At 43.8% G+C, this 24,790-nt stretch overlaps 1 protein-coding gene across 1 annotated transcript in view; it reads right to left on the bottom strand.

Moving 5' to 3' along the window:
- Positions 1-24,790, bottom strand: part of Trrap (transformation/transcription domain associated protein) — a 161,216-nt gene that overhangs the window by 5,073 nt on the left and 131,353 nt on the right. The window contains exons 52-68 of the mRNA XM_023713378.1: positions 23,716-23,835; positions 23,229-23,516; positions 22,984-23,121; positions 22,038-22,150; positions 21,417-21,552; positions 19,973-20,164; positions 17,462-17,690; positions 16,671-16,936; positions 16,057-16,157; positions 14,609-14,810; positions 12,225-12,389; positions 10,868-10,958; positions 9,524-9,669; positions 8,470-8,731; positions 2,939-3,164; positions 2,083-2,300; positions 100-284 (exon numbers count right to left, since the gene is read on the bottom strand). Coding sequence (XP_023569146.1) covers positions 100-284; positions 2,083-2,300; positions 2,939-3,164; positions 8,470-8,731; positions 9,524-9,669; positions 10,868-10,958; positions 12,225-12,389; positions 14,609-14,810; positions 16,057-16,157; positions 16,671-16,936; positions 17,462-17,690; positions 19,973-20,164; positions 21,417-21,552; positions 22,038-22,150; positions 22,984-23,121; positions 23,229-23,516; positions 23,716-23,835 — 3,078 coding nt within the window. The remainder of the gene's footprint in view (positions 1-99; positions 285-2,082; positions 2,301-2,938; positions 3,165-8,469; positions 8,732-9,523; positions 9,670-10,867; positions 10,959-12,224; positions 12,390-14,608; positions 14,811-16,056; positions 16,158-16,670; positions 16,937-17,461; positions 17,691-19,972; positions 20,165-21,416; positions 21,553-22,037; positions 22,151-22,983; positions 23,122-23,228; positions 23,517-23,715; positions 23,836-24,790) is intronic.

The following is a 24,790-nucleotide window of genomic DNA, read 5'->3' as shown; positions in this document are numbered from 1 at the left end:
CCCCACGCACTCCTAGGCACCCCTGTTGCTGGAGCACTGTTGCCAAGAAGGCCTCTGACTGAAGGGAAGCACCCCCCTCCATCTCCCGCAGCCCCATACCTGGTGGCTCGCCTGGGTCCCCCGTGCCTGCACCGTGGCCAGCCGGTCATAGTAACGGGAGATGGGGTTGTCGTGCTCGATGCCCTTCTTGGCACAGCGCTGCTTATAGATCTCCACGAGGGAAAGTGAGGAGGGGTTGTCCTCCACAAGACGCATCTGTGGGGATACGGCCACAACCCTAGGAACTGGGGAGGAGAAATGGGGCAGGTTAAGGGAGAAGAACTACTGCTCGTGCTTGGCTCCACGTCCCCAGCGCTGGCTGGGAGCAGAGACAACCTGGAATCCAGCCACGTGAGCAGAGGAACGGAGTGCCAAGGTAATGCCACCCCACCTCTTCAGCAGACAGCCCCAAGCTCACTCATGAGCTATTCAGCACCCATGTTCAGAAGATAACCTTAAAAAAGAAAGACACTGGCAAATGCTCACTCTTCAGAGGCTTCCCCCACCAGACTCAACAGAAGGATGCAGCCTGCCAGCTCTGAGGCACAGTGACCTCGCTAACTCGCCCTCCTGCTGCCTCAAGGGCTGTGCTCCAGCTTTGTAGAAGCGAAGCAGCATTGCTCAGGTTGTTCCAGTAAGGACACAAAACCAGAGCAAACCCCATCACCTGTAAATCTATATCCACACACAGTGGCCACCACTGCCTGCCTGAGCCCGCTGGAAGCAGCACAGCGGGAGCACTTGGGGAGGGAGTGCTGCGAGGGCCACGCCCGGCCTCCACTCCTGCATCTGCATCCTGAGGCAAGTGGACAGACCACTGTGAACTTGTCTCCTCATCCAGAAATGGGTGACAGCCACACAATAGGTTGCTTGTAGACTACATGATTGAAGCAGTAAGTAACACTGTTACACAGGGAGGGACCTGAGAGACATCTAGAAGATCCAAAATCCAACCTGCCTGGTGTGGGCTGCACAGAGCCTGCAGCAGGAAGAGCGCCCAGGCAATGCAGTCCCTGGGCGTGGGGTGCTGTTGGCTGGGCACACAGAAGACTCCTTAACTTTTATTTTTTTGAGACAAGGTCTCACTATGCAGTTCAACCTGACCTTTAGCTAGTTCAGGTAGTCCAGGCTGGCCTCAAACTTCTAGTGATCCTCCTGTTTCAGCCTCCCAAGTGCTGGGACAACAGGAATAGGCTGACAGGACGCTGACTTCTAAAGAGCAAAGGTGGCCAATTCAATCTAATGTCAGTTTTGCCACAGCTGTTGGCTTGCAGCTCTGGCTTTAATCTATGAAAAGATCTCAAGATGATTCCCAGGCATGAACAGAAGACTGTCACTGAGTGATAATCAGATGTCAGAAAGATGGAAAGAGCCCTCTTACCAACATTTGGGATCAACCCTACAGACCTTGTTACTTGTTGAAGTATACACAGCTTTTTACTATGTAAGCAAGCTTCCTTTAGATTGTTTTTTTTAAATTCACTTATTTTAAAGTAGCCAACCAAAGGGTCAGACATTTTGGTCAAAATGGGTTGGACTACACTCTACCTTAGCTATCAGAAGAAAGCTCCACCTGGCACGAGGCCACAAGCACTGCATAAGCTCCCTTGGGGGTTATGTGCCAAAATGTAGGCAACTCAGCTGCATAAAGACTAGGCTCATGGTTGCTGCTTAACTCCTGCCATCACTTGACAGTGTCTCCAGCCTTCCTGGACTTAGCATGGCACTCCAGGAGGGGCTGGGACCTCATTCAAAACCAAAGTGCCACCAGCACCCCAGGGAAGCTCTTGGCTCAGCCAGGCCCACCAGGGTAGAGGTTCCTGGAGGGTATGAACAGGAGGCACAGGGGCACCACTTCTGCCAAGAATATGTTCACTCCGAAAGATGAAAAGAAGCGAGAGAACCTTACACTGTGCTCTCATCCCCCAGTGAGCAGCCTGAGGCTAGAGAATGGCTCCTGGGGCAGAGCTGTGGGCATGAAACTGGTCCTTCTCCTGGCCCTCCCCTCTGCAATCTGGCACGAGGTGCTGTGCGCTCATGTACCTGTGAAAAACAAGTGCCTCTTGGTGGTTTCCTTCCTCTTCTCCAAGCAGGGATTCAGCAGGCGGAGCAGCTGCAGCACACGCTCCTCCCTCCGTGACTCTGTGAGGCAGGCATCATTCATGACGAGGTATGGGTAGATCTTGCCATTGTGTCCTCGGATGTAGAGCCTACGAGCAGCTGTGTTGTGCTTCTGCACAATTTCTACCCGGGGCATGAACCTAGCAAAGCAACAAACGCACATGAGCTCCAAGTTTTGTTTTCTCTCCTTTTTAAAGAACAGGATACAAAGAACCAGCCCCAAAATCAGAATACACAGAACCTACAGAGGCTGGATACACAGCATCACTAGTTTACCTGTACCCCACCCCACTCGGAAAGGCAGAGATGAAATGGTATTTGATGATATAACTACTACTGGTAGAAGGCAGGCAAGAGGATCAGCCTCCTGCCAGGACATGATTTAAAAGAGAAACTGAGATCTGGGCATGTGGAAAAGCAGAGCACTGTGTTCGACTTAGGGAGGCCTCTTGGAAGTGCTTCTGATTATTTCCCAAGATGCAGCTTTGCAACTGTCCAACTGTACCAGGAATACTGTGATTCAAGAGCTGATAAAAGCCTGGGAACTTCATATTGTATTAGGCTCAATGGTGATTTGAAAAAGGTTCTTTGGAAAGCAAAAATGATCTTTACTCAGGAAGTTTAACCTGTACATTCCCAGGCCCTCTAAGGCCTCTATAGCTCCCAATTACTCACATTCTAGGACAGTTATATTCTTTCCCACTCTAGGAAACCAAGGCCTGAAATACTGCCCAGAACCTACCCAGAATGCCCCAGTACAGCTTGCTGGCTTACTCACCTAGCAATCTTGATGTAATAATGTGTTGGCTTTGGCATTAGAAATTCCCCAGGAATTTCTACGTCAGCTGTTTGTGCTGAGAAATTGCTCAAAAAACGACACTTTTCTTCTATGAGGAAGAATTTTGGAAGTTGTTTGGTTTTAGCCTCCAGGATTTTAATCCACTTTTTCAATTTGGAAATTAGATTATGAAGCTTCATGGATCCTGGAACACTGAAATCAAAATCTGCAAAATACAATGCAATCAAGATGTTTGTAATTATAAGAGCTATTTCTCAGAACCGGGGATTGAACTCAGGCCCTTGCACTTGCCAGGGAAGCGCTTATTCTACCGAGCCATCTCCCTGGCCATAAGAGCTATTTCTAATTCACTACAAAATCACCACTCAAATATCTAGCAGCTATGACTTGGGCATGTCATGGTGTGGGGCAGAATATCTAAAGTCTCACTTGCTCCCTAAAGCATAGGTTACAGCCTGAGACAGCAAGCACAGCTGTTAGCTGGGGCTGCTCACTACTGAGAGGAGGAAGAGAAGGAGGGGGAAGAAGAGGGATAAGCCCAATACAAAGCCCATCCCAATCATAACAGAATCACTTCAGGAGACTATAGGCCCCTCAGGAGAGACAGGAACTTGTAGATGACCCATGACTCCCCATGACAGCTCAGGACTTGAGGTCCTCAAAGCCTAGGGATCACCCCCTCCAAAGGTGGCCCCAGTCACAACATCTGAGTACAAGCATTAATTATACCAAGGAATGAAGGTCTCAAGGCCAAAGCTCTTAAGAGTAACCTATGGTAGGGGCTGGGGAGATGGCTCAGTGGAATAAGTGCTTCCCTGGCAAGCACAGGGGCCTGAGTTCAATCCCTGGTTCCGCCAAAAAAAAAAAAAAAAGAGTAACCTATGGGAAGATGGAAAGAAAATGGAAATATTAAGAGGGTCTGTGACAAGTGACTTTATTAGAAGAAATGAAACAAGAAACCAAAATAACAAAAGCAGAAGATATTTTCATTTAAGTCTTAAAGAAAAAATTCCTTGGTTAATGTATTTCTCAGATTTTCCCTGAGACTCAATATTAAAAATTCAAATAAATGTAAAAGTTCTTCTTAAACCCTCAGTTTCCTTCCAGATTCTTAGCAGGCCTGGAAGAATACCTCATCATTCTAACTTGCCAACCATTACTGCTGTGAACTGGGATCGCAGGGGAGTCATAAGGAAATACTGTCCTGCTGCCACGCATTGGTGACTATGCAGGACGCCTTAAACCACTTTTTTTTTTTTTTGTGGAACCGGGGATGGAACTCAGGTCCTTGTGCTTGCCAGGGAAGCGCTTATTCCATTGAGCCATCTCCCCGGCCCTGCAGGACGCCTTGAGTATGGTGGGTTGTGCACGGGCTGCAGACACCTCCATGTGCCACCTCATCAGAGGGCACACACACTCCTCTCTACCACTACCTGTCCCAGGGACTCTCAGACAGTCTTCTGCATGCTCATTGGATGGACAGAGTCCCCTCTACACTTAGCAAAGGTGGCCTCTTACCCACTTGCCCTTTGCTGCAGCCGCATGGCTACAGCTAATGATAAAGAGAAGGACCAAGGGACCAACAGCACCAGCTTAGAACCTGAAGTGGGCATAGATCCAATGGATGGGAGGCCCACACATGTACCAGAGGATGGGCCATCTGAGGGTAAAATGGGTCCCTGCCTCTTCCTACTGAGTGTCACTTGTAACCTGTGCAAAAGCCAACTGGGTGCTCAGCATAAAATTCCACAAACAGCCCACCACATTCTTCCTACAAAATGGCCCCTCCACAGCCTGTACTGGCTGGTGCTGAACCCAGAAAAATGATCTAGATCAAAAGCTACAGAAAAGTCAGGTTGTCAGACTTACTAAAACTTATGTCCTGCATCTGTGTAACACCCTACATACTGGATCTCATAGGCTACTTGAAAGGTATCATGATATGCTATTAGTTACTGTAGAGTTCCTTGGATGGTACCAGCACAAGAGTGTCACACAGTTTCACACATACCCAAGAAGAGCACGAAGTGTCCCATCCATCAGGGTGAGGGGAGCCTGAGATCTGGCTCTTCCAGGGACCCACTCATCGCTGCCCCTGGATCAATGTACTGTGCAATCACAGTAGCTTATGAAAATCAGCCGCATCTGTTTATCCAGTTTCCTTAGTTTGAGGGTATGGTGTGCTGAGTGAACTCAGGACCTCAAGTATACTAACTTGGCCACACAGTTCAGTGGACTAAAATGCCTGCTTAGGCAGAGCACAGTGGCCGGGGTTTGAGCCCTGGTATGCCATGCTGGCCCCACCCTCGGGTACACTGAGTTGGTGATGGAGACCGGGCGTGGTGGGGAACACTTGTAATCCCAGCACCTGGGAGGCTGAAAACAGGAGAATCACTACAAATCTGATCTACGTAGTGAGACCCTGTACTAAAATTAAAAAAAAAGGGGCTGGAGAGATGGCTCAGTGGTCTAAAGCACCTACTTAGAACAAGCTTAGCAAAGCATCAGGGACCGTGGTTCGATCCCCCAGCACCACATGCCAGCCAGCCCCGCCCCCTGGTGGGCTGAGCTGGCCATACACACACACCTCTCTCTCTCTCTCTCTCTCTCTCTCTCTCTCTCTCTCTCTCTAATAAATAAACAAACAAAAAAAAAAAAAAAAAAAAAAAAAAAAAAAAAAAAAAAAAAAGTATACTAAGGACATACCCTTCCACTGAGCCACCATACCCATTCAAGCACTTTCTCTTTCCTTTAATTTGAAACACTGTCATATCCCTCCTTTGAATTCCTCATAGTCATAATCTCACAAGAGCAGGAAGCCAGAGAAATCAACACACCAATCCAACTGAGGTGAAACTCCCTCAGCAGAGGTGTGTGAAGTCTACCCTTGACACTGTAGGGAGCCTCACACGGGGATGCCCCTTCACTGCAACTAGTTGTTGTCAAGCTTATGCCTGATAACTTCTTTAAGTTTTTAGAGTAACTACAGATTCACAGAAGGCTGCAGAGAAGCATACAAGAAGCCTTGTGTAGATGTAACCCGTCTTCCAAGCCAATTTCCTATACAACCATGGCCAATGCAAAAGCGAAAGTCATGCTGGCAGAGCCCGCAGAGCTAAGAATTAATGGGTCCTATGTGCACTCCTTGCAGGCCTGTTTCATGAGCAGGCTTGCACAGTTAGCACTCTCATCAAGCATCTCCAAATTCCTGTTAATCACTCACAGCCAAACCCACCTCTTCCCTTACCCCTAACACCTGGCCTATTATCAGTTCCCAGTGTCTACATTATTTCACAAATGTTTCATAATAAGAATCACACAAAGTATCCTTCCGAGATTGGTTTTTTGCACTCAGCAGCTTGAAGTTCACCCAAGTTGCTATATACACGAATAATTAACTCCTTTTTACTCCGAGTATGGATGAACTGTACTTGTTATTCAATATGTTCTAAAGGTTTCCTATTTTGAGGCCATCACCAATAAAGTGGTTATTAATATTCACATATAGTTCTTACACGAAAGTGAGCTCTGCTTCTGTGGGCTATATGTCAAATACTGTTTTAGAATTCTCGCACACCTCATTCTCTAATAGGGATCCCAGGAGTGAGACAACAAAAGGGTCCCCTGGGAGGGATGACAGCAGGCTGCAGAGCTCTTGATCTAAACATCTGAAGCTCGCAGTGTTCTGAGACAGTTGGAAGCCTCATAAGATTTGAGTTTCAGGTTTGATAATTTTAACATCAAAATTCAAGTGCTTCGCCCCATTTCCAATTCTCCACTTCAAACTATACTTGATGCAATGATCTGACATTTTAAAGTAAAGATGTGTTGAATATTATTTCTTTTTAGGTAAAAAAAAAAAAAGGTGGTTTCTAAAAATCTTCATCTCTGATGCTATAGAGCAGGGTGAGGGTACCACATAAACTTCACAAGACAAAACTAAACACAGTAAAAGCTCTCAGTGTGAAAGGCAGGCGGGAAGCCAGGGCTCATACTCCATCTCCCAAAGAGCCCTGTCCTCGTGCTGGCTGGGTGCATCACCCTAAGTGCCCACTTTATACTTTGACAACAGGTCCCTAGAGCCCCTGCTACCTGAAATGAGGACGGGCAAGGCTGTGCTTTAGCAAGATTTAAAGGGAGTCCTAGATGCAAGTGCAAAGTATCCTTCATAATTAATGAATTATTTTCTTTTATATTGCTTCACACTACATAAATACATTCGTTTTTTACCTCACTCTTTTGTTTACAGTACTGCAGATTGAGCCCAGGCCTTCAAAATGAGATCTCCAACTCCTTTTATTATTTTGAGACAAGATCTCACTAAGTTGTGAAGCTGCACAGGCTGGGCTCCAGCTTGTGATCCTCCTGCCTCAGCCTCCTAGTGTGCTGGGATTAGAGTATGCACATGGCAGGTGTTGGGGATGTAGCTCAGTGGTACAGCTGTGGGTTCAATGCCCCAATACTACAATCAGAAGAAATTATAAATGTGAAATTCTATGGTTTAACCTATCAGTGGAGAAAAAATGTTCCAGGCAGTTATAAAAGCAATGATTAAGTGCAAGTACTTCAGTTCTATAAGACCGCACAAGTCTTGCTGTTACATGAGCATCACCCATGCCTGTCTGCAGAAGACACTCATGTGACCAATGTGACTCATCTGGGGCTCGGCCCTCCTAGGGCCTAGAGTGTGTGCTGCGGGGAGAAGGCCCCAGGAAAAGGGAGATTGACTGGACTCCTTGCCCTTGGCTGAGCCACCATTTGCACTCATCTGGGCAGAGGAAAGTGCCTCCATGGGCACAATGACAGGTGATGGGGGCTGGGGAGATGGCTCAGTGGAATAAGTGCTTCCCTGGCAAACACAAGGGCCTGAGTTTGATCTCCGGTTCCGTGGGGGGAAAAAAAGACAGGTGATGGAAACATCATCTCCCTGGTAAGCTGCCACCAGTCTGCTGCCAACTTTGTACTCCAGAGACATTGAGCCCTGCACCATTAAATCCCAAACTTGACCTTCTAAGCAGAGGAACGAATGGAAAGTTAAGAGGATTTGACCAGCAAACCTCCCACTTCCCAGCTCCTACCTCACAGTTCCAAACTCTGACCTTCAGCATGAAAACAAAGTGTGAGGCTGATGACTCTCATAGTTCCGAGGGCACCGAGTACCTATTTTTTTGTGTGTGTGTTTTATATTTTAGGACAGAGCATACAGGGTCTTACTGCGTAGATCAGACTCGTAGCGATCCTCCTATTTACAGCCTCCCAAGTGCTGGGATTACAGATGTGTGCCACCACACCCAGCCAGGGTATCAAACTCCAGGCCCCTGTGTCTGAGTAAACAGGCGCTTTAATTTGCTGAGCTATCTGGCTGGCCCTTCTGAGTCTCTATTTTAAACAGCCTCACTAGCATGGCCAGAAGAGTGATGAGAAACATCAACGAATATAATCAGCTTAGATGTAAAAGGCCCAGGAAAAGGAGACCTTTCCCGGGAACAGAAACAGATGGTGAGACTCACCTGTTGTGAATTGGCCCTTTAGCTTTTGGAACACGGGGTCCTGAGCTGTGGCCTGGGCTCGCCGGGCCAGAGACTCAGAGGCTGCGCTGGAGAACATGGTGGAGACATTTGACACATTCTCCAGGCCGACTCCAAATGTGCTCACCAACTTCTTGACAAAGTTCAGTGTGTGGGGGGTGATCTTGGCATCAGACACTGCCCCACTTTTTTCAAAGGCAACGGAGTAACACTTTGCCAGGCCCTGCTGGAGTTGCCTGAGCACCTAGAGGAAAACACAGCAAAGACTGTCACCCAAAGAGAGAAACCAGACAGTTCAAGACCTCTGTCACACAAGACCCCTTGCCTCAGGATTGTGCTACAACCACACAGCACCCAGTAGGTGTAAGTCAGCATGCACAGCAAAGAAGGAATGCCAGTGTGTAACACTGCAGGCTCCTAACTAAAACCTTAAACACTCAACAAAAGAGAAAACACTACTTCAAGGCACACCTGCTCACCTGGTGATTAACCACATAAAATCTCATTTTCATGCAGCCTGGTTGTCACCACCACATGCAACATCTGAGCATCAGTCTTCAGCTGGCCTCAAGGCCCAACTAGACAAACTGCTGGGCAGTGAAGTATTTGTGACTTTATCATGAGCTTAGGGACATGAGATTAAGGAGGTAGCCTAGCTACTGGAAAAACCCTGAATAACGAAGTCCCACTCTGGAAATTGGAATTGCATGTTGCCTACACCACTGTTCTCACTCACATATGGCTGCCACCTGGTCAACCAGTGGTACTTAAGTGGCCAAAGGCACAGAACTGGACGAAATAAGCATTTTAGCAGCAAAAAATAGCTTCAATTTTATCCTTTTCTTTTGAAGTCATCTGCTTCAAATACTTGAGGCTCTACTATTGTGCAGCAATTAACCACTTACCTGGTCTGTAGTTAAACTCAGCAGCAAACAAAAATGATTAGGCAATTTATATAAACAATGTGGCTGCTGAAGCATGCAGAATACCACCTTCTGCCCACAAGTAGCCAACAGCTGCAGTCAGCCCCACATACCTCTTCATGCCAGTTCTCTCTGAACCAAACCATCTGATCAACGATGCCTTCCAGGGAAGACAGAAGCGTGGGGTGGAGTTCTCGCTGCATGTGCATGATTCGGCTGCAGCGCCACATGGGTGCTGTTGCTCGTATGGGCCCTGGATCTGATGCAGAATGGGACTGGTTACCCACTGAACTTGGCTGCTGCTGTCCAGAATCTGAGAGCAACACACACAATGCCAATGTCAGTGCAAAACCAACTGAGGCTGAGCTCTACGGGACCCACTGGCCAAAGGAACACTGGTTCCTGCCGGTGTGGGGTTTGCCACAGGACCGTCTCCCCTAGGATGGTGTGGCGAATGCTCTGGGTCTAAGGACAGCTGTGCCTGCCAATTTAAGGACAAATCCAGTGTGCATGTTGAGTGAAAAGACAGATGTGACAACATGTTACCCAGTGTGCTGAGCTGAGGATGTACACTGCACATTCATTTCTACCTTTTCTGCATTTCAAAATTTTAAAAGAGTGTTTAGAAAAGTATTTCAAAGTATGTTCCTCCTACTGAAGTTCAAAGAACCTACAAGTAGTTAATAAGCAACTCTCCATTTTTCACTGAGGAAAATCAAATCATATTTATAAGATGCTTTCAAAAAGGACAGTTATTTTCTCTATGAGAAATATACTCCAGAACTTATCATGTTCTGTTCTCTGGCTTTTACTAAAATCAGTACTGAAACTAAAAAAAAACCACCTTATTTCAAATGACCAAGACAGGGAGCTGAGAGGTACTGTGTTATGTCCCCAATCCCCACCTTATCTCATTAACCTGCAGTACTGTCACAGTCTGGTGTGTGAAGTTTGTGAAACAACACTCCTGAAATGGTTGACAAAGTACCAGGCTTAGCAGTACCTGGCACCCTTAATTAGGTTCTTTCTCCACACAGGAGGGCTGTTCAATATAGATTAAAAGTACTATAGCTGGCATGACTACAGATTCGTCTGACAGATTAAGAGATTACTATAAACTGGACCAACGCATAAACACTGTATTGAGCTTCACACTGTTTTCTAGGATTCCTTTCTTACTAAGGAGGAAGGTGAATTTTATAGTTCTCTATAGCTAAACTCTTCATAGATGTGTTTTCTGCCTACTCAGATGAACTGAGTGACTTGCCCACCATACTGTGGCAGAGGAATCATACCCTTTACTCAGAGATCGGGCTTTGTCATGGCCCCTTCCCAGAGAAGGCACTGAGCACATCAGCAAGGGAGCTGTGGAAGGTGTGTCTGCAGGCCTGAGGATATGGGACACCCATGCAATGAGTCCCTCCAGTCCTAGCCAGCTAGACCCACCCGGAACGTACCGCTCTTGTAGCGCTCCCGCTGTTCTATCTTCAGGGTCAGGTATAGAGTTCGGATGGGAAAGTAGACTGCTTGGGGATACACACGTCCAACCTGCTCAAAGACATGAAGTCAAAAACAGCATTGCTCTGCACTGTAATATCGGGATAAAAATAATTACTCAAAGAAAAAAAAAATATATATATATATTTTTTTTTTGTTCTTTTTTTTAGAGAAGGGTCTACAAGGTGTTCAGGGTCTTACTACTAGATCCGACTTATAGTGATTCACCTGTTTAGAGTCTCCCAAGAGCAAGGATTACAGGTGCACACCACTATGCCCAGTCTCAAAAAAATAATTGATACTAAATCGAAAATGGGTTTTTGGTCTGCATTTGGACCAAGGAAAGGAAATAACATTGATGATCTAACACAAAAGGGTGGATTAAACAAGAAGTAAAATATCTTGTTTAGCTTTAAAAGATGCAATAAAGACCCACACTTGCGTTTGATTAATTCTAGAGCAATCACATGTTCATTTCGTTCAATAAACGTAAGGAAGACAAAACTCATAGGTTCAGTTCTTGGTCCTCCAAGCACTACACAGATGATGCCCATGAGTGTTAGCACATTCCAAGTCACATGGCTGCTGCACTACTAATTCATGAAGTTATGATTTTATACACACAAACACAGAGTACTGTGTATGGCACAGGATCTAAATATTTACTGTTTTGGATGTGTATCTTAGTCTTTTCAGAGAGGATCATTCCGGAACCATTCTCACATGATGGCTGCAAAAGAACACTACAGGTCTCCAGGACCAGGGCCTGTCCAATATTCCACCTTGCCATCAAGACTGATTAAGTGTCAGTCTCAAGGGACGTGAAAAGCTCCTGGCACAGGACAGGTAGAAAGTGCCAATAAGACCAAAAGCAATCTTCCATTTAAGACAAGTTAAGTTTTATCCCTCGTGGGAAGATATTCAAGCAAAGAAACCACAATTTCAACAGTGCAAGGCTTTGTTATCCACTGCATCTCAAACCTGAGTAGTCTTCAGTAACTCATGTTTTATATTAAATAATACCTAAACATTTATGCCTTGAGATATTTCTGATATCTGGAACATTTTTTTTTTAATTTTATTTATTTATTTGTGGGGGGGGGGCAGCTCAGCCCACCAGGGGGCGGGGCTGGCTGGCATGGGGTGCTGGGGGATTGAACGGCGGTCTCTGTGCTTTGCTAAGCTTGTTCTAAGTAGGTGCTTTAGACCACTGAGCCATCTCACCAGCCCTCTGGAGCATTTCAAAGAAGTTTCTGGAAGAAAAGAACGCAAAATGACGACAGTGTATTAATAACAGAGAAGTCCTGTGATGCCCACCTGGCTAATGAGGTTCAGAAGCAACTTGCCCTCGGAGCCAACCAGGCAGGTGAGCAGCTGTGGAATCCAGGCCAGCCACTGGATGGGGGGTACGCCGATGCAGTACTTGTCCACAGCATCTGCCAATGTGTTTTTGTCATCATCAAAACTTAAAAGCCACAGCACCTGGCAGAGAAGAAAATTTCTAGAGTTGAATAACAATTCTGAAGCTCTCAATGAAGTGGCTTTTTATCCAACTTACAACTGCCACATGAACAGGGTCTGGTACACATTGCCTATAAACCCAACTACTCTATTGTCTATGGGAGAAAGTATCTACCATAGGGCCGATTTCTTGTCAAACTTAACATATAAATGTTAATAGTTAAATAAAACCTAAAATTTAAATACAGTTTTTCTTTTTGATTTACCTGTAATGGTAATTACAACTGATCCAATCTACTGACAGGCTGTGATCTGTGGCTCTGAGGAGGTAACAGGCAGGTGCCTACGGCCCACATGGATGACCTGCTAACTCACACAGGTGGCCTCATCAGACAGAACAGGTTATTATAATCTCCAAATCATCACCCCAGCACCAGGAAAATCATGTGCTATAGCACGAAGCCCAAGTGTTTCTTGACACAGTCATATCTAAAAACAACTTAATAGATCTGTCAGAAGCTTGGGTTCACTTTCACGTCCATGTACATGTGCTCATATACATTTCAAATGCTGACGTTAAGACTTTAATGGATAAAGCAGGAAGGAAAGGACAATTTATTCCTAAATTTTCTGCAAGAATTATGAGTCATGACTGAAAAATGCAAAGAATTTTTAATTTTTAAAAATGTATTATAGTAACAAGATATATTACCATAATCCCCTTGAAAATTCTTCTCCTTCCTTTGAATACACTTATTCTGTCCTTGTCACACTTCTGAAGCAGTTCTAAAAATCCCTTTTCAAATCTATTTGCCAATGTCCTGAATCATCTCAAAACACATCTTTTTTAGTCATTTTGACTCTGGAGACAAGCTAGAAGTCACACAGCATCTGATTCAGTGAACAGTATGAAAACACACTTTTCATGAGTGTTTACTGGATAGCACTTGGTAAGAGGATTCATCGTATTTTTGAACAGTAAAGACATTCACAAAAGAGTACTTTCAGAATTGCTTCCGAAAGTGGTAAGAATGACGGGATAAGAACACACAAAATGGAAATGGAAGGAAAAAGAATTAATATTTGATATGTACATTACTACTTCCCCATGATGAATGTATTCATCATGTATTACAAACATGTACCAATTAAAAAGAAAGCAAAAAATAAATGTTGAAAGTTAGGGAGGGCACACTGGGCACAGTAGCACCACTTGTAATCCCAGCAATGGGGAAGCTGAAATTGGGAGGATCACTACGAGTCCAAGCTGCGTAGTGAGACCCTGTACCTAATAAATAAAACAAACAAAAAGAAAATTAGAATCCAACCAAATAACTCAGCGGATTAAAGTACCTGCAAACAGACGCAGGGGTCAGGGGTTTGATCACCAGGCCTGCTTGGCCACCCCCCTCAACCCCCCCAGTGCGCACTGAGATGGCAATTGAGACTGGGTGTGGTAGCATGCACCTATAATCCCAGCTCTTGGAAGGCTATAAACAGGCAGATCACTACCAGTCCCATCTAGTAGTGAGACCCTGAACACCCTGTAGATCCTTAGTAAAATTAAAAAAAAATAGTAATAAAAAAAAAAATTAGGGAGGTGGAATATTTTGAGGGGGATTGGGGCAGTGTGTCTTTATTGTAATGAAGTTTTACTTTTTTTCTTGGTGGTACCAGGTATCACATCTTGTGCTTGCCAGACAAGCACTTATTCTACTGAGTTACCTCTCCAGCCCTTGTAACAAGTTTTTAAAATGTAAACATTCACCCTATATTTTGATTATACCTAGCATTTCTTGATTTTATTTAATCTGTTTATTAGGGAAAAAAGGAAGCACTCTTGAGAGACGTACCAGGGGAAGCCTATATCTAACACAGCAGTGTGCAGGTGGCACTGCCATGGAAAGAGGTCACCAGAAGCCAGCAATGGGCACCAGGCCTGTGGCTACAGGTACCCACTCCAGTTCCCTGCTGTCCAGAAGTGCTGTTCAGGGTGTGATGCCAGACAGCATGTGACACAGAGGCCTAAGGTCCAGGTTCTAGGCAAGGCTCTGCCCGGGGCTCCATTTTTTCAGCTTTAAAATGGAATTTGTAGAATTCCAGTCTAAAAAGTGATGGGAATTTAAAAAACAAAGCAGGAAACCTGGCCCCACATCCAATATGGTTTAATGAATTGTAGCTAGATTTTGATCTAAACATAAGGGGTGGTCTATTATCAAAACTAAGTCTTTTGGTCTCACCTTTGCCAAATATTTTCTTGATTTGCTTTCATTCTGATGCCGACATGCATGCAGGTAACAGGTAATAGCAGATACCCCAAGATGCAGCTGCCTCTCCTTCACAAAGATGTTCTCAAGATAGTCGCCCCACATGGCCCAGGCTTTCACCAGCACATCATGCATCTGCACAGCTGCTGAAAAGGCTTTGTTTGCTTCCTCAGACCTGAGGGGAGTTACAGAGCATGAAATCAACCATTTCAAGATGAACACTTTCTGGAATTGAAAGCATTTATGCTGAGGTACAACCACTTCCTAAACAGTTACTCTGACCCTCAAGACGTGATCACCAATCTGTTACTTCTCCAGATATATCTACTATTTTGCGTACTTCCTATCAATCAAATCACACAGCCTATGACTTTGAGTTTGGCTTCTTTCACTTAGCACAGTGTGAGGTTCATCCATGTTGGAACATGTGTCAGAACTTTTTCCTCTTCTATAACTGAATAATATTCCATTATATGCAAAGCTTATATTGTGTTTATCTACTTGTGTTGTTTCCACATTTGATTCTAGTCATCATGACTAGTACTGATGTAAACATTTTTGAATTTAGTCCATTCCTACTCCTTTGGATACATACCAACATGTGGAATTGGTGAGTGATATGGTGATTCTGCATTTACTTTTATGTGAAAATGTCAGTCACAAAAAAGCCACATATTGTATAAGTTTATTTATATGAAATGTTTCGATTATGCAATAGGCAGTACACATTCTAAGTCACTGAATTATACACTTTCAAAGAGTGTATTTTTTTGTCTTATAAGTGTAAAAACACTATTAAAAAGGACGATGTTTCTATCTTGACAAAACTTAACTTTTTCAAAAATAAGCTAAAAATGGAAACCCTCTATTTTCACTGAAAATGTGAGAAGTGGGTGTGAAAGCATGTAAATGGCAATGGACAGCTCATCAGCTGCTTCCTTTTGTAAGACAGGGTTTAGCAATCTTCTGTAATTTGTATCAAGTGGCTCAGGTTTGAAGATTGTACAGTTTCTACAACTGTGGTTACAGGGTCAAAGTATGGATACGCTCCAAAACAACTTCATTTCCAAAAACCAGAGCTTGGATGGATTTGGCTAGAGTTTACTAACTTATCTCCACAAAGGAAACAAGTCTGTTCCAACAACAACGGTGGGGAGGGGGAGGGGGAGGGGGACCCACGACATCTACAGTCCTCTGATCAGTACCATCTTTATAAGCTTTGTTAACACAACATATCAGACTAATTTATCAATCTGTTTCAAGTTACTCTCTGCAGAAGTACCATACTAAGTAACCACAAAAATAACCATCATGAAATCACATCTCTAATTCGACATTTCCAATGGCTTCCAGTTCCATGTAGCTATATAAATAACCCAGGGAGTGTTTATTACCCTCTTTCTTTCAATATACATACATACTTGTTAATCTGAGCCAAGAACATTCCTTTCAGTGCATAAAATTCAGCTGTCATCTCTTTTGTGAAGTATTTTAAATTTGTGGATTCAATAACCTCAAGGCCCTGTTTAAAAACAAGAGAGATGAGCAGAAAGTTATTGAAATTTTCACTTACCATAAAAACTTCATAGAAGTATTTTAATCTAGACAATAAATATTATAAGCTATTGACAATGTACTTTAACTATGAATATTTGGTGAATGACAGGCACTGTCTGAACCGAGTCACTGGAAGCGAAACAATCTGCGATGTAGATTACTTCCTACAACTCTTTATATAACTAGTCAGAGTCTTTTTTTTTTTTTAAACTATCCCTATGAACATAGTCCAAATCTACCTATCTTATACACTATAGTATTTTTCTTTCCTTGAGCATGTTAGCCATGAGTGTCAAATAACTGAGTGGTTTCCCTTTCCATTTCTAATTGAGGAAGGATTGTTTCCCAACACTGATACTGTGTGCATGAAGTTCAAACCCTCCTTCTTTATCACCTGACCCTCAGCCCTCAAGTGGACTCTCATGCTCCACTCGTCTCCTATATGTGTAAGAGGCGACAGTGTCCCATCAGGTCCTACCTGCATGCATTCATTTTTGCCCATCACTCCAGCCAACTGTAGGTAGCATTTAACTTGCTGCCGAATCTTCTGGAAACAATCCACGATGGGAACAGTTGGAATAGTATGGATACGACTTAATATATCGAGTGCTACATTGACCAGTCCTTGTTTCCGGGCAATTTTCCCATACTGGATGATTGCTGAAGCTGATGCGTGAACCCCGAGCATAGCATTATTTGAGCTTGGATCATGCTGAGAACTATTTTCATAAGCAGTTACAATTGCTAGAGAGTAAGGAAATTGAGTTATCAGTCCATATCATGTTTTTACAATAAGTTTTCAATTAAAAACTGAAAAACACATACATGGCTTATGAAAACAAGAAGCTCTAATAAATCTTTGTTACTTTTTTTTGTACTTTACAACTATGCCCCAAGTAAATTATAAAAGATGCAAACTACAGAGTAGGGCATTTATTTAGCTAAGTAAACCATTGTGTCATGAAGGTTATCCTAAATACCTAGATGCCCAGCAGGTTTAGGGGACCAGCTATGAAAACCAGAAACAGCTACACAGCCACCAAGAATAGCTGTCACTGGAAAGCCCTTCAAGACAGAGTGCTACCATCATTCTCTTCTGATCAGAAAAATGTGTATGTGTATGTGGGGTGCTTTGTAACATATTTCCCACTTCATCTTTTGCCTCAGCATTATCACTTCAACCTACCATACCCAACCTAAAATAGAAAATCTGGGAAAAGAAAAAAATAAAGACATGAAATCAGCACAGCGGGGCATCTGGAAAATTACATGATGAATGCATGCCGGACCAGGTCGGTTTACCCTGGTAATGGTGCTGCCTCCACATGAAGATGCTGCTCCAGTGGGACAAGTCATCAGAAACGATGGGCAGCCGGTTCCTCCAGGTCTTCACCACTGTCTTCATGTCATGGAGGCTGTTGTTCCTCCCCAGGTTAGTCGGCTGTAAACCTGCATTTATTTGTGCAGCTTCCTGAAGTTCAATGATTTGCTGGGCTGCCTGAGAAGACCAGCATAAGAGAATTCATGGTAAGTGTTATATGAACAATGTAGCTCAGACTCTAGTAATCTTGTTTCAGCCTTCCAAGCACAGGAATTACAGGCATGTGGTAACAGGGATAGAATCCGGGTCTCTGTGTTTGCCTAGGTAAGTGCTTAGACTGTTGAGCTATCTCTATGCAGAATGTAAGGTAACCAATTTGTTAGCTGATATAATGTACTTATACACACACACACACACACACACACACACTCACTCACACTGCAATACATAAATATAGAACATACATAATTATTTGTCATTTCAAAAAAGTAAAAGATGTAATGGCACAGGCCTGCAGTCCCAGCTAGTCAGGAAGTAGAGGCAGGCAGATCACTTAAGCCCTATGTTTGAGTCAAGCAGGGGTGACACAGTGAGACCTCCACTGCAAAACACAGAAAAGTAATTATCAAGGGCTGGGGATGTAGCTCCGATTTCCACCCCCCCCCCAGTAACTACCAAAATAAACTAAATGAAGAATTAGGGGCTGGGGAGATAGCTCAGCAGTCTAAGTGCCTTCCTGGAATAGGAAGTGTCTTCCTAGCACAAGGGCCTAGGTGCGGCATGCTGTGCTGGCAACTGAAACTGGGCGTGGTAGCGCACACCTGTAATCCCAGCTCTGGGGAGAGTGAGACAGGAGGATTACTACGAATCTGATCTGCATAGCGAGACCCTGTACCAAATAAATAAACAAATAATTAAAGTGTCATTATTCCTTTTAAGGGGAGTCAATTTGTTCATAACCAACTAATTTACAGATTTATCAACTACGAGTAAAGCTTTGAAAGAGAAATAGAACTGCCTTTAACTATCTCTGTAAAATATCAAATCGAGTATATTTGAAATGTTTAATATTTCATGCTTGAAATAACACAATTTTCATTTATTTGTAATTCGTTCTCATTATTTGCACTTGATATTTCTCTTGCTGACAAATCTAACAGCTCTTAAAAATAACCTTCCCTCTACTTCCATACAAAAATAACTTTCCCAATAGCTATAAGAACAGGCAACCCACCTTAACACTTTCAGAGGAAAAAGTTTACACCTAAGAAAAAGCTTTATAGAGTATTTTAACACTCTGGATTACACACAGTATACATTTGCAAAACATGACTTTAGGGCACGCCTTCAGAAAAAGCAAACCATCAAAACAAATTTTCTCAACTAATGATTCACTATGAAAAAGACTGCAGAACCAAAGTGTATTAATAAGCAACTACGTTGCTATGGTATAATACGGTTTGTCCTTTCTGAAACTCAGGGTGATATAATCCCCACTAAATTAAAGCTATTCAGAGGATAGAAACTTAATCCAACTAGAACGTTCGAGATGGGACCTTTGGGAGACAAATGGAATTGGTTGGGGTCATCAGGGCAGAGCCTCCTGGGTGAATACTGGTGCTGTACGAAGACAGACCACAGAACACACACACACACACACTTTATCTTATTATCTGATATTCTGTATCACACTCTACTAGTTAGAATATACCCAGTATGTGGTACTCTATGATTAACAAAAAACAAGCTATAATATACACACTACAATTTAAATCTTCTCAAACTACCTTTTCAATAGAAGTGCAAGTGCGACCATGCAAAATCACTACCATAGTATCACTACCAGTGTTCGTGCATAGCACTGGTGGCTGCTCCGTGCTGCACACCAGAGATGTAACAGGGACACGGGCTGGCCCGGCCCCAGAGATGCATTCACGGAGGCTGAGCAGTGGACATCTTAAGATGACACACACAGAAGAAGTTAGGGGATGAGTCATTTAACAGCAGCATTAAGAGGTTTGAGGCTGAGACCTGCTGGACTACACAGTGGGGTGATACTGCTGATGGCACCAAAGAATATCTCTCAACTAAGCGAAACTCAGAATCATTAAAAGCACTGGTAAGAATGAATCCCAAAACTGAGAAGCAATTTTTTTTTCCACTCCATTTTTTTACTCTGACCATGAATTTATTTTTTTGTCTTTTTGAGATAGGATTTCAATTATACAGTTTAGGCTGGCCTTGAACTCAAAGCAATCCTACTGACTCAGCCTCCCAAGTGCTGGGATTACAGATCAGTGCCACCATGCCTGGCTAACAATGAGCTTAAATGGAAAAGAACAGGATCAGGGGAAAGTTTCCTCTACTGTCCAGCTCAGTCCATGGACCTGGCCCAAACTCAAGTTGCTCTGCTGCAGGGCACTGAGGCTGTTGTGCTCAGGGCAGCGCGCTGTACCCACCTGCAGAAGGGGCGTGTGCACATGAGACACTACGTGGGGCAGCCGCCGCCACTCACGGATGGCCAAGCTGCTGGCCATTTCAACCAGGCGTTCGATGAAGCTAAGCTGCTGCTCTTCAGGGTGGCAGATGGCCAGATATCCACGGTACATGTTGACCTTCCATGCCATCTCTTTTGGGCAACTTACTTCTACCTGCAGTCAAAGATTGCACAGGAAGGGATAGTTATTCTTCCCTCAGCATAAAAGGACAAAACCAAAAAAGTTCCATTTCTTATGGCCAGATATATAAAGCAAGAAACAAATTTTATGACTACAGGTACAAACTTTCTTTTCTTTTTGCAGAACCGGGGATTGAACTCAGACCCTTGTGCTTGCCAGGGAAGCGCTTATCCTACTGAGCCATCTCCCAGGCCTCAAACTTACTTTCTTTAGAGAAGTCATGTGTTTATTTTAGACTGTCTTTTCCGGACACTCTCCACTGGGGAATTCTAGCACATCTAGCTATAAAAGCACATCTCATAATGGATATAAAAGCTGCCTAAGGGGAAAACAGGAATTATACTCCTGTGCTTATTTTCTATTATACACTTTATGGGCTTATGTCTAGGTGTCCCCCCCCAAAGCCTCATGCAGTCATGGGGCGGGGACTTCTAGAGTTTGAGATTAATTCATGATCAAGGCTGGGATTATGGGTGTGAGTGCTACACCCAGCCTGGGGCAGACAGCCTAAATGCAACTTAAGGGAGACAGACTTCTTCTCTGTTGGTTACCATTGTTGCTGCTACTCCTCCATTTTGCTCTCTTGCTCTTTGCCGCTGCTATGAAAGATTGCTCTCCGCAATGTGCCAGCCTGCCTTGGAGCCAGCTGAGTATGGACTGAGACCTCCAGTAACTGTGAGCTAAATAAATCTTTCCTTCCTTCATTTTAAGTGTTGGGTATTTACCCAGCGATGAGAGAAAAGTCACACTAAAATCATCATAATGGAAGTTTAGTTTAAAACAGACACGTGCAACTAAAACCAAGTTAAGTAAGGTTGATTCATTACATTACACATTTATCAATTCTACCAATGCAAAATTCTGATACACAACAGCAAATGAACTGGGCCCTGGGCTATTCTGGATCATTCTGTTACTCAGTTCCAGCATTTCTAACAATATAATCAATTCTGTTCTTACAGATTTCTCCAAGTTATTCCTTTTGTTCTCAAGGTTTTAGGTATCCAAGCTTGGCATTCATAACTGTAACTGAGTAATAGCTACTTTATAATTTCATTCAAATTTAGAGGCATTAGAAACAGCCAGAAGGAATGCTTTCCCAAGAACTGTCTCTCAAAAATGCTCAGCTAGGCCTAAGGAGATAGCACCAAGAAATAAGAGCTCCTCCTACAAGCCAGGCAGCCCAGTCCCCACTGACAGCACACCAGAACAGGAAGTCTCTCACCTGCACCAGTGCCTCCTTCATGGCAGTCCAGTTGGACACCCTCCAGGCACATTCCAGGACAAGGTAGGGGTTTATGTGACCTTTGGACTGGCCATACTCTGTCAAGGCCTCCCATTGGTTCAGCTCCTTGGAGCACCTACAAGACCAGGGTAGAAAGCAGGGCTTAGACACCAGTATTCTGTTGGGCTTAGGGTTTTCTTCACTACAGAGGGAGAGTGCTGCAGGGCAGCCTGTTATGGGAGATCCCAAGGAGCTTCACTGCAGAGAACTACCTACCCTTCATTGATTACCAAATCTGCACACCATGCGCCCAGTGCCAAAAGGCAGCGGGAATGATTTGTTTCTCCATTATCAAGATTTTAAATGTTATTCTCAGATTTTTTTTTTTTTTTTCTTTATTTGGGCCCTGTTAGGAAAAATCTCCTGGGGCTGGTGAGATAGCTCGGTGGTCTAAAGCACCTGCTCAGGCAAGCTTAGACAGGTGCGGGGGACTGCAGTTCGATCCCCGCGCAAGTCCCACTCTCAGGGTGAGCTGAGCCCTCCCCCCCAATAGAATTCTCCTATTTTTCCTTGGTTCTTTTAATTGATTCTAAAATACGCCAATTCCTGCATTCAGCTTACCGAATCCAATGGTCTTCCCAGAGCTGATATTCAGGAAAAATGGCTGGAGATGCATTACTCCTCTCATGTTCTTTTTTGGCTTTATCCATTGCTTTTTCATAGGATTCTTGGGCCTAAAAAGTTAAAGCATTCTTTTAAGCCACTTTTTAAGTAGAAACACAATTTTTTCATTGCCAGTGCTCAAATGGGAGGGGCAAGCTGAATCAGAGGGCAGTGTGTCAGAATTCTAAGACCATTTGGTGCCCTCAACTCACTATTCACAGAGAACAGAAGAGGGCGCCATGTATAAACCCCAAAGGCTATGTTTTCTAAGCTTCTGTATCTTAAGTGCCCTTTATATGCCTAGATTCGGGCTCTAACTGTGGCCCACACCACAGTGCAAGGACAAATCTGAGGATTATAATTTCAGCACTCAAAGCAATCTACTTACTATTTCCAAAAGGAAATAGTAAGTAGATCTGACAGCAGATAAAATGCACCCTAAAAGTTTTAGGAAGGGGCAGCCAGATAGCTTAGTGACTAAAGTGCCTGCCTAGGTGGAGTGCAGTGGCCAGGGTTCGATCCCTGGTGTGCCGTGCCAGCCCCGCCCTTGGGGCGCACCAAGATGGCAACTGTGACTGGATGTAGTAGCATGCACCTGTAATCCCAGCACTTGGGAGGCTAAAAACAGGAGAATCACTACAAGTCCAATCTACATAGTGAGACCCTGTACTAAATACTTATAAAAAAAGATTTAGGATTGTATTTCAAAAAGTTCATGTTACACATATAGGGTTCTTTCAAACTAAGACTTCAAGTGAAGGGCCTTTATATTATAGGATTTAAGTGCTTCAAATAAAACAGTACACTGCTTAGTCACATGAACTCTTGAGGACATGACATTAACAAATCTCTAAAAATGTCTTTCATCACAAAGTACCCAAGCTTCCCATCCAACAGTGCTTACCTGCTCAAAGAATCCATGCTGCTCGTATGCAATAGCAGTCGCCGTGTCTGAATATTTACACCGCTTCTGCCATAAACCAGCCCACATGTCTTCCTCTTGCAACAGAGAGTAGAGCTCAGCAAGGGAGTCCAGTATCTCCTGGAAACAGAACATGATTCTATTGTAGTTTAAAATCACCAGGAGATGAGCTGTGCCTACCGAAAGCATGACACTACAGACAAGAGGTAATTCAAGCACGTGCTCACCTGCTGTGGTGGTGTTATGCTCTCCTGCTCGTAGAATTCTGTTGTTTGCTTTGGTTTAATCTGCAGACTCAGACCCTTTTCAAAGGCTTGGTGCTCCAACATTAATGTGGAGCGGAACCAGAGGTTGTGGGTCTTCCCCAGGTACTTTAGAACACAGGGTCTGATAGGGATCGGGGGGACACACTGGGACATGGCCTCCACAAAGCAGTTCAGTGCACTGGGCTGACAGTCCCGCTGCACCTGGTGACTGCCACTGCACAGGAATGGACTTATCTCACCTGCCAGAGCCTGGAACCAGAGAGCACGCTGACTTAGACCTTCGTTCAAAACCCCGCAAAGCTTTATAATCTCATACCTAGGACTATTTTTGATAATTCAATCTTAGACAATACTTAGTAGTTCAGTAGTTCATCTTCTGAAAGTTAAGCCTGTATTATTTCACAAGAACTAAAAACTTTTCCAAGTAGAACTTAAAAAATATACTTACATGCTGCTGTCTATCAGAGAGGATTTTCCACAATCTGGGGAAAAGTTGGACCCAGGTTTTCTCTGCCAGTGTTGTGGAGATATGGCATAGCTGAACAAAGGCACTGAGCAGTGCTCCAGTCTAGGGACAGAAAAGGGTGAGTTCAGGTGGCCACAAGCTTGCTGAGAAGATACCAGTCATGGAATGAATGCCAAGGCAAATGGCGAGTTAGGATCCACAGGGGGATCACCCTCTGGGTTGGCAGCAGGGACAGGGGCCTATTAAGGTGCCTGGTCTATATGCTGACAGGATGTCATTTATATATTTAAGGATGCTTGTTTCCTGCTCAAGCATTTTATGCTTATTCAAAATGACAATGTTATTCAGACCCAATTTCAAACTGATTTAATGTAGAAATTCAGGATTAGTCACCAAAAAACTTTAATAGACAAATTATTTGTGATAAATAGTTTATTCTTATTTTCCTTCACCTTGCTAAGAACAGACTAATCACTGTTTCTGTGTAATATTGTTCCAAAATGATTTGCAGTATGGAGACTTAACTGATCCACTCAAAGAGTTATTATACAATATGATGATGTCAACCCATAGCCAACTAGAGGGTTTGTGGAAGTCAAGAGTTTCTATCTGGCTACATCTCAAAAGCAGAGGCATTTAGACATTTTCATCCTGCAAATTAAACTTGATTTACCACAGTAAACTGTCCTCATTTTCTTCTCTTTTGATACACTTAAAAAAAAAGACCAATCCACCATTACATCTCACTATACATCTTTAGTAAATAATTTTGCTATTTCTTCCAAGGGATAGCAGTGGATATATTAACTGCTTTTTAAAATTTTTTAGTAAGATGCTAACTACCTTCTCAAATCTTAAAACTATATAATGGATTCACTTGCGATAGAATAGACATTTAAGAGTACCTACTAGGGGCTGGTGAGATGGCTCAGTGGTCTAAAGCACCTACTTAGAACAAGCTTAGCAAAGCACAGGGGACCACGGTTCAATCCCCCAGCACCACGTGCCAGCCAGCCCTGCCCCCTGGTGGGCTGAGCTGGCCACACACACACACACA

Source organism: Octodon degus, unplaced genomic scaffold, assembly GCF_000260255.1.
Source record: "Octodon degus isolate 3935 unplaced genomic scaffold, OctDeg1.0 scaffold00031, whole genome shotgun sequence".
NCBI classification, from domain to species: Eukaryota; Metazoa; Chordata; class Mammalia; order Rodentia; family Octodontidae; genus Octodon; species Octodon degus.
The sequence above is the reverse complement of the archived record's forward strand: the minus strand, read 5'-3'. Positions and strand labels throughout refer to the sequence as shown.